This window comes from Macaca nemestrina, chromosome 5, assembly GCF_043159975.1.
Source record: "Macaca nemestrina isolate mMacNem1 chromosome 5, mMacNem.hap1, whole genome shotgun sequence".
In the NCBI taxonomy this organism is placed as follows: Eukaryota; Metazoa; Chordata; class Mammalia; order Primates; family Cercopithecidae; genus Macaca; species Macaca nemestrina.
In genome coordinates, this window is record NC_092129.1 from 97,672,437 (window position 1) to 97,686,826 (window position 14,390).

At 37.8% G+C, this 14,390-nt stretch overlaps 1 protein-coding gene across 4 annotated transcripts in view; it reads left to right on the plus strand.

Annotated features, from left to right (window-relative positions):
• The window catches only part of LOC105496354 (RNA guanylyltransferase and 5'-phosphatase), a 334,421-nt gene that overhangs the window by 264,859 nt on the left and 55,172 nt on the right, over positions 1-14,390 (plus strand). For all 4 annotated transcript variants that reach the window (XM_011766698.2, XM_011766691.2, XM_011766718.3 and 1 more), the window contains one exon: positions 840-906. In XM_011766698.2, coding sequence (XP_011765000.1) covers positions 840-906 — 67 coding nt within the window. The remainder of the gene's footprint in view (positions 1-839; positions 907-14,390) is intronic.

Below are 14,390 nucleotides of genomic sequence, written 5' to 3' on the forward strand. Positions count from 1 at the left end.
CTCTTCATAGCAAATACCTTTATTCCACTACTTTCTAATGGTGAGTTTCTCTCTTATACCTCTTAGTGGAGGGTACCTTTTGTTAAGGTTATGTATTTGTCAGGTTTTCCTGTTAGATTTTGGTACCGATGTATTTAGGTTTGTATTATCTCCTGTACATTGCATAATGGTGGTACATCATCATACACGTCTTCATCCTTGTCGTCTTCACGTTGAGCTAGCTGAGAAGGAGGAGGAAGAGGGTTAGTCTTGCTGTCTCAGTGGTGGGAGAGGGAGAAGAGGTGGAAGAGGTGGAAGGGGAGGCAGGAGAGACAGGCACACTCAGTGTAACTTTTATTGAAAAACGATCCCTGTGTAAGTGGATTCATGCTGTTCAAACTTGTGTTATTCAAGGACCCTCTGTAATTTTGTTATAATTACTAATATGTTAGAGTGTTCTACATTTAAGTTTTCATTCTCAACATTTTACTTATTATTATTATTTGAGACGGGGTCTCATTATATTGACCAGACTAAAGGGGGTGGCTGTTCACTGGTGCGGCATAGCACACTACAACCTTGGACTCCTGGAGTCAAGCAATCCTCCTGCTTCAGTCTGTCGAGTAACTGGGACTGTAGGCACACACAGCCACACTTGGCTCCCATTACTTTCTGAAATATAAAATTATTTATTTGCTGGTTACTATCTCATAGTGTGAAAGACAAGAATACTTTTCTCACGGCATCCATCTAATATATTTTATAATGTATCTATATTATATCTATTATTCAAATTTTGATAATTATACAACCTTACTCATAAGGAGTATTTTATAAATAATGCTTTTTTTTCTTTGTAGGTTACTTCCTCAGAATGTTGGTCTTCTGTATGTTGGAGGTTATGAAAGACCCTTTGCACAAATCAAGGTATGTTTATTCATTTTCAGGGTACTTTTCCTGGATGTTCTCTTATCTAGAATCCATCAAAAACTTGCTAATAATCATCAACATATAAAAATATTGTGTCCCAGCACTTTGGGAGGTCAAGACAGGTGGATCACTTGAGCCCAGGATGTTGAGACTATGTTGGGAGCCGTGTCTCTACAAAAAAAAAATTTTTTTTGTAATTAGCCAAGTTTAGTGGCATGTGCCTATAGTCCCAGCTACTCTGGAGGCTGAGGTGGAAAGATCACTTGAGCCCAGGAGTTTGAGGCTGCAGTGAGCCATGATAACACCACTATACTCCAACCTGGGCGACAGAGTGAGACCCTGTCTCAAAAAAAAAAAAAAAAAAAAAAAAGTGAATGTGAAGTGATTATTTCATTAGCTTCTGCGTATTTCTGCTGAAGAAATCATTCAGCTTTTCAAAGGAATTGATTATTTTAATATTCTTGCCATAGTAAAGATGACTTTGACCAAAATAGTTCAGTGATTAATTTAGAAGAGTACATTTAGAGATTAATCTTTGAGATCATCCCTTTTGCCATTAAAAAAATGTTTACAGGTCAAGCACATGGCTCATGCCTACAGTCCCAGTGCTTTGTGAGGCCAAGGTGGGAGGGCCAGGGCTGGAAGATTGCTTGAGCCCAGGAGTTTGAGACGAGCCTGGGCAACATAGTGAAACCTCATCTCTACAAAATAATAAAAAAAAATTAACTGGGCATGGCATGGCAGTTGTCCCAGCTTCTCAGGAGGCTGAGGCTAGAGGATTCTCTGAACCTGGGAGGTCAAGGTTGTAGTGAGACATGATCACACCACTGCACTTCAGCCTGGGCGACCGAGTGAGACTGCCTCGAAAAACAAAAATGTTTTTAACAGCTTTATTGAGATCTAATTGACAAACAATAAACTGTACAATTTGATAAATTATGACATGCTTGCAGTTGTGAAACCATAACTGCAATCAAGATAATTAACATATTAATCACTTCAAAAAGTTTCTGTGTGCCCCTTTGAAATTTCCCCCTCCTGCCCTTCCTTTTTTTTTTTTTTTTTTTTTTTTGGTGGTCTCCAAGCAACCACTAATCTGATTTTTGTTATTATAGATTAATTTGCATTTTCTAGAGCTTTATATAAGTGAAATCATATAGTGTATATTCACTTTCTCTCTTTTTTGCCTTCTTTCACTCAGCATAATTATTTTGAGATTCATCCACATTATTGCACTTATCACTAGTTTATTATTTTTTATTGCCAAGTATCAGGTTGCTGTAAAATTAATTGTGTTTTTTTGCCATTAATAGTATTCCATTCTATGGCTATAGCAAGTTTGATTATCCTTTCACCTGCTGATGGGCATTTGGGTTGTTTCTAGTTTGGGGCTGTTACAGATAAAGCTGCTGTGAGCATTTGTGTACAAGTTTTGCATAGACATATGCTTTTCTTTCTCTTGGGTAAATATCTAGGAGGGGAATGGCTGGGTCATGGGGTAGTTGTATTACATTTCCGTAATGACTGAGATTCTTTTCATGTACTTTTTTCCCATCTGAATCCGGTCAAATATATGTTCAAATCTTCTCTAGTGAAGTATGTCTTCAAATCTTGTTATTTTAAAATTGGGTTTTTAGTTCTCTTACTGAGTTTTGAACATTTTTTTGTATCTTCTGGATATAAGTCCTGTATCAGATTTGTGATTTGCAATTATTTTCTCTCAGCTGTAGGTTGTCTTTTCATCTCTTAACAGTGCCCTCAAAGAGCAGTTCTTAGTATTGATGAAGTTCAGTTTATTTTTCTTTCATGGCTCATGCTTTTGTTGTTGTATCTAAGAAATATTTTCCTAACCCAAAGTCACAGAGATTTTTCTCTATGTATTCTGATAGAAGTTTTATACTGTTAGGTTTTACATTTAGGTTTATTGTCCATTTGAGTTAATCTTTATAGAAGAGTCAAGTATGGATTGATGTTCTTTTTTTTTTTCTTTTAATCTTTTTTTTTTCCAGAATGTTACTCTCAAACATTTTTTTTTCAGACATGTTGATATATAGGTGTTCCAAAACCACTTTCGAAAAGAATAAAGACCTTACAGCTTTGTTGAAAATCAGTTGATCCATATATGTGTGAATCTATTTCTGGACTCTTCCATTCCATTGACCTATGTGTTTATCCCTCTACCAATAACCACACTATATTGATTTCTGTAGCTTTATAACAAATCATGAAGTAGTGTAAATCCTCCAACTTTGTTCTTTTTCTATGTTGTTTGGCTAATCTAGGTTCCTTTCATTTCCATATGAATTTTTATGATCATCTTGTCAGTTTCTATAAAAATGCCTGTTCAGATTGTGATTAGGATTGTGTTGAACGTATAGATCAGTTTGCAGAGAACTGAAATTTTAACAGTATCAAATATTCCAATTCATTAAGGCCACATCGCTCTCTAGTTATTTAGGTCTCTCAGCAATATTTCGTTGCTTTCAGTATATTGGTTTTAGACATTTTTCAAGCAAATTTATCTGTTTTGTATTTTGTACACTATTACAAAAGTTTTCTTTTAATTTTTTTTTACTCACCCTGACACTTGGGCAGGATTTAATTTTAATTTCTGATTGTTTAATGGTACTTGCCAGTCTGTAAAAAGTTGATGGATCTTTTTTTCTTTTCATGTATTGGCTTTAAACTCTACCATCTTGTACTCGATTATTAGTTCAGTAGCTTTTATGTAGATTTCATAGGATCGTCTACATAAATGATAGTCCTCTACTAGTAAGGACAGTTCTCCTTCTTTCTGATCTTGATGTCTTTTATTGCTTTTCTTTTTTTAAATTTTCTTTTTTATAGAGACAGGGTCTTGCTGTGTTGGCCAGGTGGGTCTTGAATCTGATTACAGGCATGAGCTACCACCCCTGGCCTGCTTTTTCTTTATTGCACTGACTAAATCCTACAATACAGAGTTGAATAGAAATGGCAAGAACAGACATACTTGTCTTGTTTCTTATCTTAGTGGGAAAGCATTATTTAATCTTTTATAAAAAATTGTTTTTATAGTAATATTAGTTAAGGGTGGGTTAATTGATTCTATTAAACTTTCTTATAAGAAATGAAAAAATATTAGCATTCAAGGCAATTTATAAAAAGGAAAGAGTTGAGACACTCAGTTTTGTTTTTGTAACTTTCTATTAATGTTTTCTGAGAAACCTATATATGTGTGTGTGTGTGTGTGTGTGTGTGTGTGTGTGTGTGTGTTTTGAGGCAGAGTTTCACTCTGTCACCCAGATTGGAGTGCAGTGGCACAATCTTGGCTCACTGCAACCTCTGCCTCCCGAGTTCAAGCGATTCTCCTGCCTCAACCTCCCAAGTAGCTGAATTACAGGCTCACACCACCACGCCTGGCTAATTTTTTGTATTTTTAGTAGAGCTGGGGTTTTGCTGTGTTGACCAGGCTGGTCTTGAACTCCTGACCTCAGGCAGTCCACCCGCCTCAGCCTCCCAAAGTACTGGGATTACAGGCATGAGCCACCGCACCTGGCCAGAAGCCAATACACTTGTTTTGTGATTTTTTTTGTTGTTGTTACATAGTTTTCTGATTTTTCTTCACATTTGTTTCTTGGCTCCATGTGTTATTTTTCTTCTATCCATGTGAGACTTGTGAGTTAAAACTCCTTTCCACTTGCTTATGACATATTTTTATGTTTTGAAAAATAAGGAATTTTCAGAGTAGACTAAGGTTAAATAGAATATGCAACATACTTAATACTGAAGATGTTCAGTCATAATATCAACATCTGTTTTTGAGACAGAGTCTCACTCTGTTACCCAGGCTGTAGTGTGGTGGCACAATGACAACTCACTGCAGCTCACTGCAGCGTTGGCCTCTCAGGCTCAGGTGATCCTCTCACCTGAGTCTCCCAAGTAGCTGGAACTACAGGTGCATGCCACACGCCTGGCTAATTTTTTTGTGGAGATGGGGTTTCGCCGTGTTGCCCAGGCTGGTCTCAAACTCCTGGACTCAAGTGATCCACCCATCTCAGCCTCCAAAAGTGCTGGGATTACAGGTGTGAGCCACCATGCCTGGCCACCACAATATCAACATTTTTTAAATGAAAAATCTTATCTTAGTTACCATAGCATTAGCACCTCTTTAAATAACTCCATTAATTTAACCTAAATCTAAACATTCTCTAAAGTTCATCATTAGGATCTTAAATTATGGAACCTCTTGACTTTTCTAGTTCCTTAAATAATGTCAAGTATTCAAGTCCATTTTTTTCTTCCATTTTTAATATCCCTGTAACATGAGGAGAATTGGCAAGATTCTCTTCATAAACCCCTCTCACTATCCCATTCACCAAATTCAGCAGTATAGCCAGGAATCCTAATAGGTTACAGCAGGAACATTTATGACAGCTCAATATTTTTCTGACCAATGATTTGGAAAATCCTGTTTCTCTTCATTAGAGCTGAAGTAACTAAAAAGAGAGAGGCTTATCTGATATATTTCAGTAAGGAGAGAATTTTTGTGTTCGTGGTGTGAGTTACATAGTGTCTCAAAAATACAGTCTCAGAGTTATGTGTATCTGAGTGGTAGTTGCCCTATCACTCACCTGATTTATTAATATAACATTTTCTTTATCTGCACATTTCCTAACAAGCTCAGTGACAAAGTCAATCTTTTGTCAATCCTTTATACCTAGATAATCGGCCCTGTAGAAAAAAGTTTATGATTTTAGGGTGTCTTTTTCCTTTGATATTGTTGTGGGAAAGATTTCTTTCATTCACTGTGAAAAGATTCTTATCCTTATTAATTGTCGAAGTTCTTTCATAATTCCTATGGCTCCATCAAATTACATGCATATGAATTAGAATATAAGTTAATTGGATAACAATTTAAAAATCATAGTTCAAATGCTTGACATTAGGTTATAAAAGTTAGGTTCATTTCCTACGTTGGCTTGTACCTGACTTGTAAATATGAAATACCAGTATTTGTTATGTTCACTTTTTTCCCATTAAACTAAATGTAAAGATAATATATAACCTTTAAAAAATGGAGACTGCTTTGCTTTTCTTAAGAACATGTTGGTTGTTGATTTTTAAAATTAAATCATGATATGAAATTGTTCGCTTGATCATGGAGGAAAAGACATTCTCATTCATTAGCATCACAAGACTTAAGTTCCTCAGTGTGGGTGGCTTGGTGTTGCAGGCAATGTTTGCTAGAGATATTTTACCTAAAAACGAGCTCCATTTTATAAAGTTCAGAAAGAGAAAAGAAAGAACACAAAAAGATAATAGATACTTGGACACATGTTAAATGAATTCAGAAATTTGCTATAGCATGCCGATAAATACCTGTACATCTGTACTATTAGTATTAAATATATAAAACGGAGCATAACAATTATTCCTACAGCTGAACACACACACACACTCTTCCATTATTTACTCATCTTTTAGTTTTAGTTTTCTGTCTAAGCCCTACATAAAGACATAAATATGTGTAAACTTGGGACTTTTAGGATTGTTTTTTCTAGTTCTGTGAAGAATGATGATGGTATTTTTATGGGAATTGCATTAAATTTATAGATTGCTTTTGGCAGTATGGTCATTTTCACAGTATTGATACTACTCATCCATAATCATGGGATGTGTTGCCATTTGTTTTTGTTGTCTGTGATTTCTTTGAGCAATGTTTGGTAGTTTTCCTTGTAGAGGTCTTTCACCTCCTTTGTTAGGTATATTCCTAAGTATTTTATTTTATTTGCAGCTGTTTTAAAAGGGTTGAGTTATTGATTTGATTCTCAGCTTGGTTGCTGTTGGTGTATAGCAGTGCTACTGATTTGTGTACATTAATTTTGTATCCTGAAGTTTTACTGAATTCATTTATCAGATCTAGTTGCTTTTTGGATAAGTCTTTTAGGGTTTTCTAGGTATGCAATCATATCATCAGCAAAAAGTGACAGTTTGACTTCCTCTTTACTGATGTGGATGCCTTTATTTATTTCCCTTGTCTGATTGCCCTGGCTAGGACTTCCATTACTGTGATGAATAGAAGTGGTGAAAGTGGGCATCATTGTCTTATTCCAGTTTTCAGGGGGAATATTTTCAACTTTTCCCTTTTCAGTGTAATGTTGCCTGTGGGTTTGTCATTGATGGCTTTTAGTACCTTAAGGTGTAGCAGGAACAGTCGCAGACAAAACCTCTTGGATACTGGTTTTATGAGGGAAGAGGCTTTAATCAGCTGGGAGCATTGGTAGATGCGCGTCTCAAGATCCAAGCTCCCCAAAGTAAAGATTCCTGTCCCTTTTAACAGCTTACACTCTAGGGGGTCCACGTGAAAGGGTCATGATACATTGTGCAAGTGGGGGCTATGTGACTGAGGTCTACATGCATCAGTGATAGGGGCTAGCAGAACAGAACAGAAAGTTTCACAAGTCTTCCTCATACAATGTCTGGAATTTGTGGATAACACCAACGGTTAGGTCAGGAATTGATGTTTAACTACCAGGCCTGGTTCTTGGCACCAAGCCCTCTGACTATTGATCTCACTTCTGCTGCTTTTTTTTTTTTGAACTTTTCGCTTTCTTATGAAACAGGAGACAATGGGAGAGGTGATCTCCTTCCTTAAAGGTGTGTTTCTTCTATGCTGATTTTTCCTAGGGTTCTAATCACAAGAAATGCTAGATTTTGTCAAATGCTTTTTCTGCATCTATTGATAGCATTTTTGTTTTTAATTCTGTTTATGTGGTGTATCACATTTATTAACTTGCATGTGTTAAACCAGCCCTGCATCTCTGGTATGAAAGCCACTTCAAAGTGATGTATTACCTTTTCAATATGCTGTTGGATTCAGTAACTTAGTATTTTGTTGAGGATTTTTACATCTGTGTTCATCAGGGATATTGGTCTATAGTTTTCTTTTTTTGTTATGTCCTTTCCTGGTTTTAATATTAGGGCAATAATGACTTCATAGAATGATTTAGGGAGGATTCCCTCTTCTCTATCTTTTGGAATAATTTCAGTAGGATTGGTACCAACTCTTCTTTGAATGTGTGATAGAATTTAGCTGTGAATCCATCTGGTCCTGGACTTTTTTTGTTGGCAATTTTTTCTTTTATTACTGTATCAATCTCACTACTTGTTATTGGTCTCTTCAGAGTTTCTGTTTCTTCCTAGTTTAATCTAGGATGGTTGTATAGTTCCAGGAATTTATCCCTTTCCTCTGGGTTTTCTAGTTTGTGTGCCTGAAGGTGTTCATAGTAGCGTTGAATGATTTTTTTTAATTTCTGTGGTGTCAGTTGTATTATCTCCCATTTCATTTCTACTTGAGCTTATTTGATTCTTCTCTCTTTCTCTCTTCTTTTCTTGGTTAATCCCACTAATGGTCTATCAATTTTGTTTTAACCTTTTCAAGGAACCAGCATTTCATTTTATTTATCTTTTGTATTGCTTTTTTTGTTTGTTTGTTTCAATTTCGTTTAGTTCTGTTCTGATCTTTGTTATTTCTTTTCTGCAGGGTTTGGGTTTGTTTTGTTCTTGTTTCTCTAGTTTCTTGAGGTGTGAGCTTAGATTGTCTGTCTGTGCTCTTTCAGACTTTTTGATGTAGGCATTTAATGCTATGAACTTTCCTCTTAGTACTGCTTTTGCTGTATCCCAGAGGTTTTGATAGGTTGTGTCGCTATCATCATTCAGTTCAAATAACTTTTTAATTTCCATCTTGATTTCATTGTTGACCCAAAGATCATTCAGGAGCAGATAAGTTAATTTCCATGTATTTGTATGGTTTTGAGGGTTCCTTTTGGAGTTCATTTTCAATTTTATTCCACTGTGGTCTGAGAAAATACTTGATATATAATTTCAGTTATCTTAAATTTATTGAGACTTGTTTTGTGACCTGTCTGTTTTATGGTCTGTCTTGGAGAATGTAACATGTGCTATGATAAGAATGTATATTCTGCAGTTGTTGGGTAGAATGTTGTGTATATATCTGTTAAGTCCATTTGTTCCAGGGTATAGTTTAAGTCCATTGTTTCTTTGTTGACTTTCTGCTTTGATGACCTGTCTAGTGCTGTCAGTGGAATATTGAAGTCCCCCACTATGATGGTGTTGCCGTCTATCTCATTTCTTATGTCTAGTAGTAATTGTTTGGTAAATTTGGGAGCTCCAGTGCTAGGTGCATGTATTTATGATTGTGACATTTTCCTGTTGGAGACTAATCCTTTTATCGTTGTATAATGTCCCTCTTTTTCTTTATTATTTTTTACCATTGTTGCTTTAAAGTCTGTTTTGTCTGATATAAGAATAGCTACTCCTGCTCACTTGTGGTGTTCATTTGCATGGAATATCTTCACCTCTTTACCTGGAGTTAATTTGAGTCCTTCCTTATGTGTTAGATGAGTCTCTTGAAGACAACAGATAGCATATTTGGTTGGTGGATTTTTATCCATTCTGGTATTCTGTATCTTTTAAGTGGAGCATTTTGGCCATTTACATTCAATGTTAGTATTGAGATGTGAGGTACTGTTCTATTCATCATGCTAGTTGTTGCCTGAATACCTTGGGGTTTTATTTTGTTTTCATTGTGGTGGTGTTTTATAGGCCCTGTGAGATTTATGCTTTAAGGAGGTTCTATTTTGGTGCATTTTGAGGTTTTAAGATTCAGAACTTTTTTAGCATTTCTTGTAGTGCTGGCTTAGTAGTGGCAAATTAACTCAGCATTTGTCTAAAAATGATTATCTCTGCTTCATTTATGAAACTTCATTTTGCTGGATACAAACTTTTTACCTGACAGTTATTTTGTTTCAGCAGAGTAAAGATAGGACCCTAAGGCCTGCTGGTCTGTAAGGAGAAATGAGCTGTTAATCTGATAGGTTTTCCTTTATAGATTACCAGAGGCTTTTGTCTCACAGCTCTTAAGATTATTTCCTTTATCTTGACTTTAGATAACCTGATGACTGTGTGCCTAGGCAACCATCTTTTTGTGATGAACTTCCCGGGTGTTCTTTGAGCTTCCTGTGTTTGGATGCCTAGATCTCTAGCAAGACCAGGGAAGTTTTTATTGACTATTCCCTCAAATACATTTTCTAAATTTCTAGATTTCTCCTCTTCCTCAGGAACACCAGTTATTCTCATATTTGGTCATTTTAACATAATCCCAAATTTCTTGGAGGCGTTTTCCTTTTTTTTTTTTTTAATTCTTTTTTCTTTGTCTTTAAAGGTCTGATTGGGTTAATTCAAAAGCCTGTCTTCAAACTCTGAAATTCTTTCTTCTACTTGTTCTAGTCTGTTGTTGAAACTTTCCTGTGTATTTTGTATTTCTCTAAGTGTGTCTTTTACTTCCAGAAGTTGTAATTGTCCTTTCTTTGTGATATCTATTTCTCTGGAGACTTTTTTTCCATATCCTGTATTTTTAAAAAAATTTCTTTGATTTTTACCTTTCTCTGGTACCTCCTTGAGTAGCTTAATAATCAACCTTCTAAATTCTTTATCTGTCAGTTCGGATTTCTTCTTAGCTTGGATCCATTGCTGGGGAGCTTGTGTGATCTTTTGTGGGTGTTATAAGAACCTTGTTTCATCATACCAGAATCACTTTTTTGGTTCCTTCTCATTTGAGTAGACTGTTTCAGTGGATAGATCTGGACCTCAAGGGCTGCTGTTCAGATTCTTTTTTCCCACAGAGTGAACCCTTGATATGGTGCTCTCCCCTTGTATGTCGGGGTTCTCTACATGGACAGAACTAATAGGATAGATGTATATATGAAGGGGAGTTTATTAGGAGAATTGATTCACACGGTCACAATGAAGTCCCACATCAGGTTATCTGCAAGCTGAGGAACTAGGAAGCCAGTCCGAGTTCCAAAACCTCAAAAGTAGGGAAGCTGACAGTGCAGCCTTCCGTCTGTGGCCGAAGGCCTGAGAGCCCCTGGCAAATGACTGGTGTAAGTCCAAGAGTCCAAAAGCTGAAGAATCTGGGAGTCTGGTGTTTGAGAGCAGGAAACATCCAGCACGGGAGAAACATGGAGGCCAGAAGACTTAGCCTTTCTAGTCTTTCCGTGTTCTTCTGCCTGCTTTTATTCTGGCTGTGCTGGCAGCTGATTAGATTGTGCCCCCCTGAATTGAGGGTGGGTCTGCCTTTCCTAGTCCACAGACTCAAATGTTAATGTCCTTTGGCAACACCCTCGCAGACACACCAAGGAACAATACTTTGCATCCTTCAATCCAATCAAGTTGACACTCAATATTAACCATCACACCCTCTTCCCCTAGGGACTGGGCTTCCTGAGAGCCAGACTGCAATGATTACTATTGCTCTTCTAGGTCTAGCCACCCAGTGGGGCTACCCGGCTCCTGGCTAGTGCTAGGGAGTGCCTACAGAGTCCTGTGATGTGAGTCATCTTTAGATCTTCCAGCTGTGGATACCAGCACCTGCCCCGGTGGTGACAGGGGACTGAAGTGGACTCTGTAGGAATCATTGGTTGTTGATTTGTTTAGTGTGCTGGTTTTCTTGAATATGGTTATGCTAGTGGTGAAGTTGTCACGTGGACAGACTCTGGACTTCTGGTTGGCCAAGGTGTTGCAGGTGGTGGAATTAGCTGTTGTTTTCTCCTTCCTTGGGTACAGGATTTTTCTGTTATGAGTTGCTGTAATGGCTTGAGTTGACTGGCCTCCAGACAGGAGGTGGTGCTTTCAAGATAATATCAGCTGTGGTAGTAGGAGGGGGATATAATCTTGCCCTACATTGGCCAGGATAAATACTTGGGTTTCTCAGGTGATTGCGGGGCCATAGAGGTCCCAAGAGTTTATGTCTTTTGTCTTCGCCTACCAGAGTGGGTAGAGAAAAACCATCAGGTGGGGCAGGATTGGGCAGATCTGAGCTCAGACTCTCCTTGAGCAGGGCTTAATGCAGACACTGTGGGGCATAGCGGGGTGGTTCTCAGGCCAATGGATTTATGTTCCAAGGGGGATTATGGCTGCCTCTGCTGCATCATACAGGTCACCAGGCAAGTGGGGAAAGCTGGCAGTGACATGCTTTACCCAGTTCCCATGCAGCCAGCAATGCCAGTCTTCCTCCCACTGTGCCCCACCGACAGCACCAAGTTTATATTCATGGAGCTGGAAGCAGGACTGAGATCTTGACCCAAGCTACAAGTCTCTCCACAGCAAGCAGGGCTCTCAGGCCTTGCCCCTCCCCACCTGCCTGCACCATCAGCTGCAGTTTCTGTGCTCATATCTGCACTTCCCATTTTCCCCCCCACCCCCCAATTCTGTTTAGGAAAACTTGTGCTCATTTGAAATTATTACAGAGTTCATCTAGGAGCTTATTTCACCCTGTGGCTCCTTCCCAATTCTGCTGGCTGCCTTCCGCAAGGACCTGTCTCAGATAAGGCCGAGAATGGCTTCCCCGGGCTCGAGCTGGGGATCAGGAGTGCCTACAGGGCTCTTCCCATTGCTTCTTCTACTTTTGTATTTTCTTCAGCTCTCTAAATCCATTTCAGCTCTAAGTGAGGTTAAATCCTTCTCCCATGATCTGGATTTTCAGGTTTTCCAGTGGGGATATGTGTTCAGAAGCACTTTTCCCCTGTCACACTTCGGGAACTCACAGTTTTTTGGCTGTCTCATGGAGTTTGCAGCAGCAAGCCACTTCTTTCAAACGGTCTGTGACTTCTTTTGGTTTTCCTGGTATGTGTCTGTGGTGGTTCTTGGAGTAAAAGTTAACAGTGTGAGTCTTCACACACTGTTCACTTCATCCAAGTGGGAGATGCACATTAGTCCTGTCTCCTCTCCACCATTTTCTGCAGCTCAGCCTCCCGAGTAGCTGGGACTACAGGCGTGTGCCACCATGTTCCGCTAATTTTTAAATTTTTTATAGAGATGAGGTCTCACATTATTGCCCAGGCTGGTCTGGAACTCCCGAGCTCAAGCAATTCTCCTGCCTCAGCCTCCCAAAAGTATTGGGATTACGGATGTGAGTCACTGTGCCCAGCCTTCCTTAACTGACTTTTTTTTTTTTTTTTTTTTAATCTCTTAACATCTTCAGTAAGTCATGGGGAAGGTTCTTTTTCAAAGAAGCTCAGTCCTCAACTTTCACCCAATGTAGAGACTCTACTTCCAGATCACCGACCCCTTTCAGAATCCTGTGAAAACCATGAACCCTCTCCCTAGAAAAGTTTACATACATACACATACTTTTGCTTATAGTTTCAGAGGTTTCATGAACCCCACTGGAGAGCATTCAGAGACCCCAAATTGTGAGCCATAAAAAGTGAATAAAACGTTCTCTCAAGTTTTCTATTAACCAAAGAGATACTGGATTCATAAAAAATAAGTTTTCAAGAAAATTTTTTATTTGAACTTGATTTTAAACATGCTTGATTATCCTCTTGCTTTATCCTAAAATATAATAAGCTAAATAAAACACCAATCATTTTATAATGAGTGGTAACATGGAGTAAGAAAGGAAATGCTTAACATATCCACAACTATAGTTTGATACTACAAATGAAGCAGATTTCATCCTCATCCAAGACTGTAACTCATTTGACTTTATTGAGATTAAATTTCTAAATGTACTGGGATGTATGCCACTTAGGATTTTACTAAGTAAGCGATGTAGTTCTTTATACCTTTATATGCAGTCTTTGAAATTAAAAAGGGAAGTTTTTCAGAAGTCCTTTATGTGAGGCTTGGGGACTGGGTATTTCTATATAACATAATACCTTTATCTTAATAATGTATATATGTATATATTCTATTTTTCATATCTTATTTTTGTAGGTATGTTCTAGTTTAATAGTTTACATTTTACACCAGTTACTCTGTGTTTTTTTCTAGAGCATTTTAAAGTCTAGTAAAAATCTTAATGCTAATACTTGTAGGTTTCTCTTTGTGAAAACTTCACTTACCAGCCAGAATTCATCAAACCAAGAAGGATTGAAGCCTCTCAACGTCACATTTAATCAACCAAAGGGTTGTTATGGAGAGACACAAGGCCACAGGGCCATTCCTTGATATTAGTTGTCTTTTCCAGTTCTGACAGTCCAAGAATTGTGAGTGGCTGTAAGGCTGAGTCAGCCCCAAGTTTCCACTTGGACACTGCAGAAAGGCTTGAAAAGTCTTCTATATTTTAAGTCGGAATTTTTTGCAGCAACCCTATATGGAAAGTAAGGACTATAACCATTATTTGGGATTATTTTTTTAAGGCAGTTATTTTACAGTCAGTACAGCAACATTATTCCCTGCCTCAGTCTGGTTCTGTCCCTGCTGAGTAACTGGGTGCCATTAGTCACAGTCAGATACTCTAAGCTTTCTGAGCTTGAATTTTAAAAAATCTCTACAGCCAAGGAAATGTAAGAGTGTTTGTATTCATGTGCATATGTAATAGATGCAAAGAAATACCTATCTCTTCACTTTTGAAGTCAACATTGAAAATCTATCAAACCATCCACGTGGACTTCATTTCTATATTTTTTAAAGTA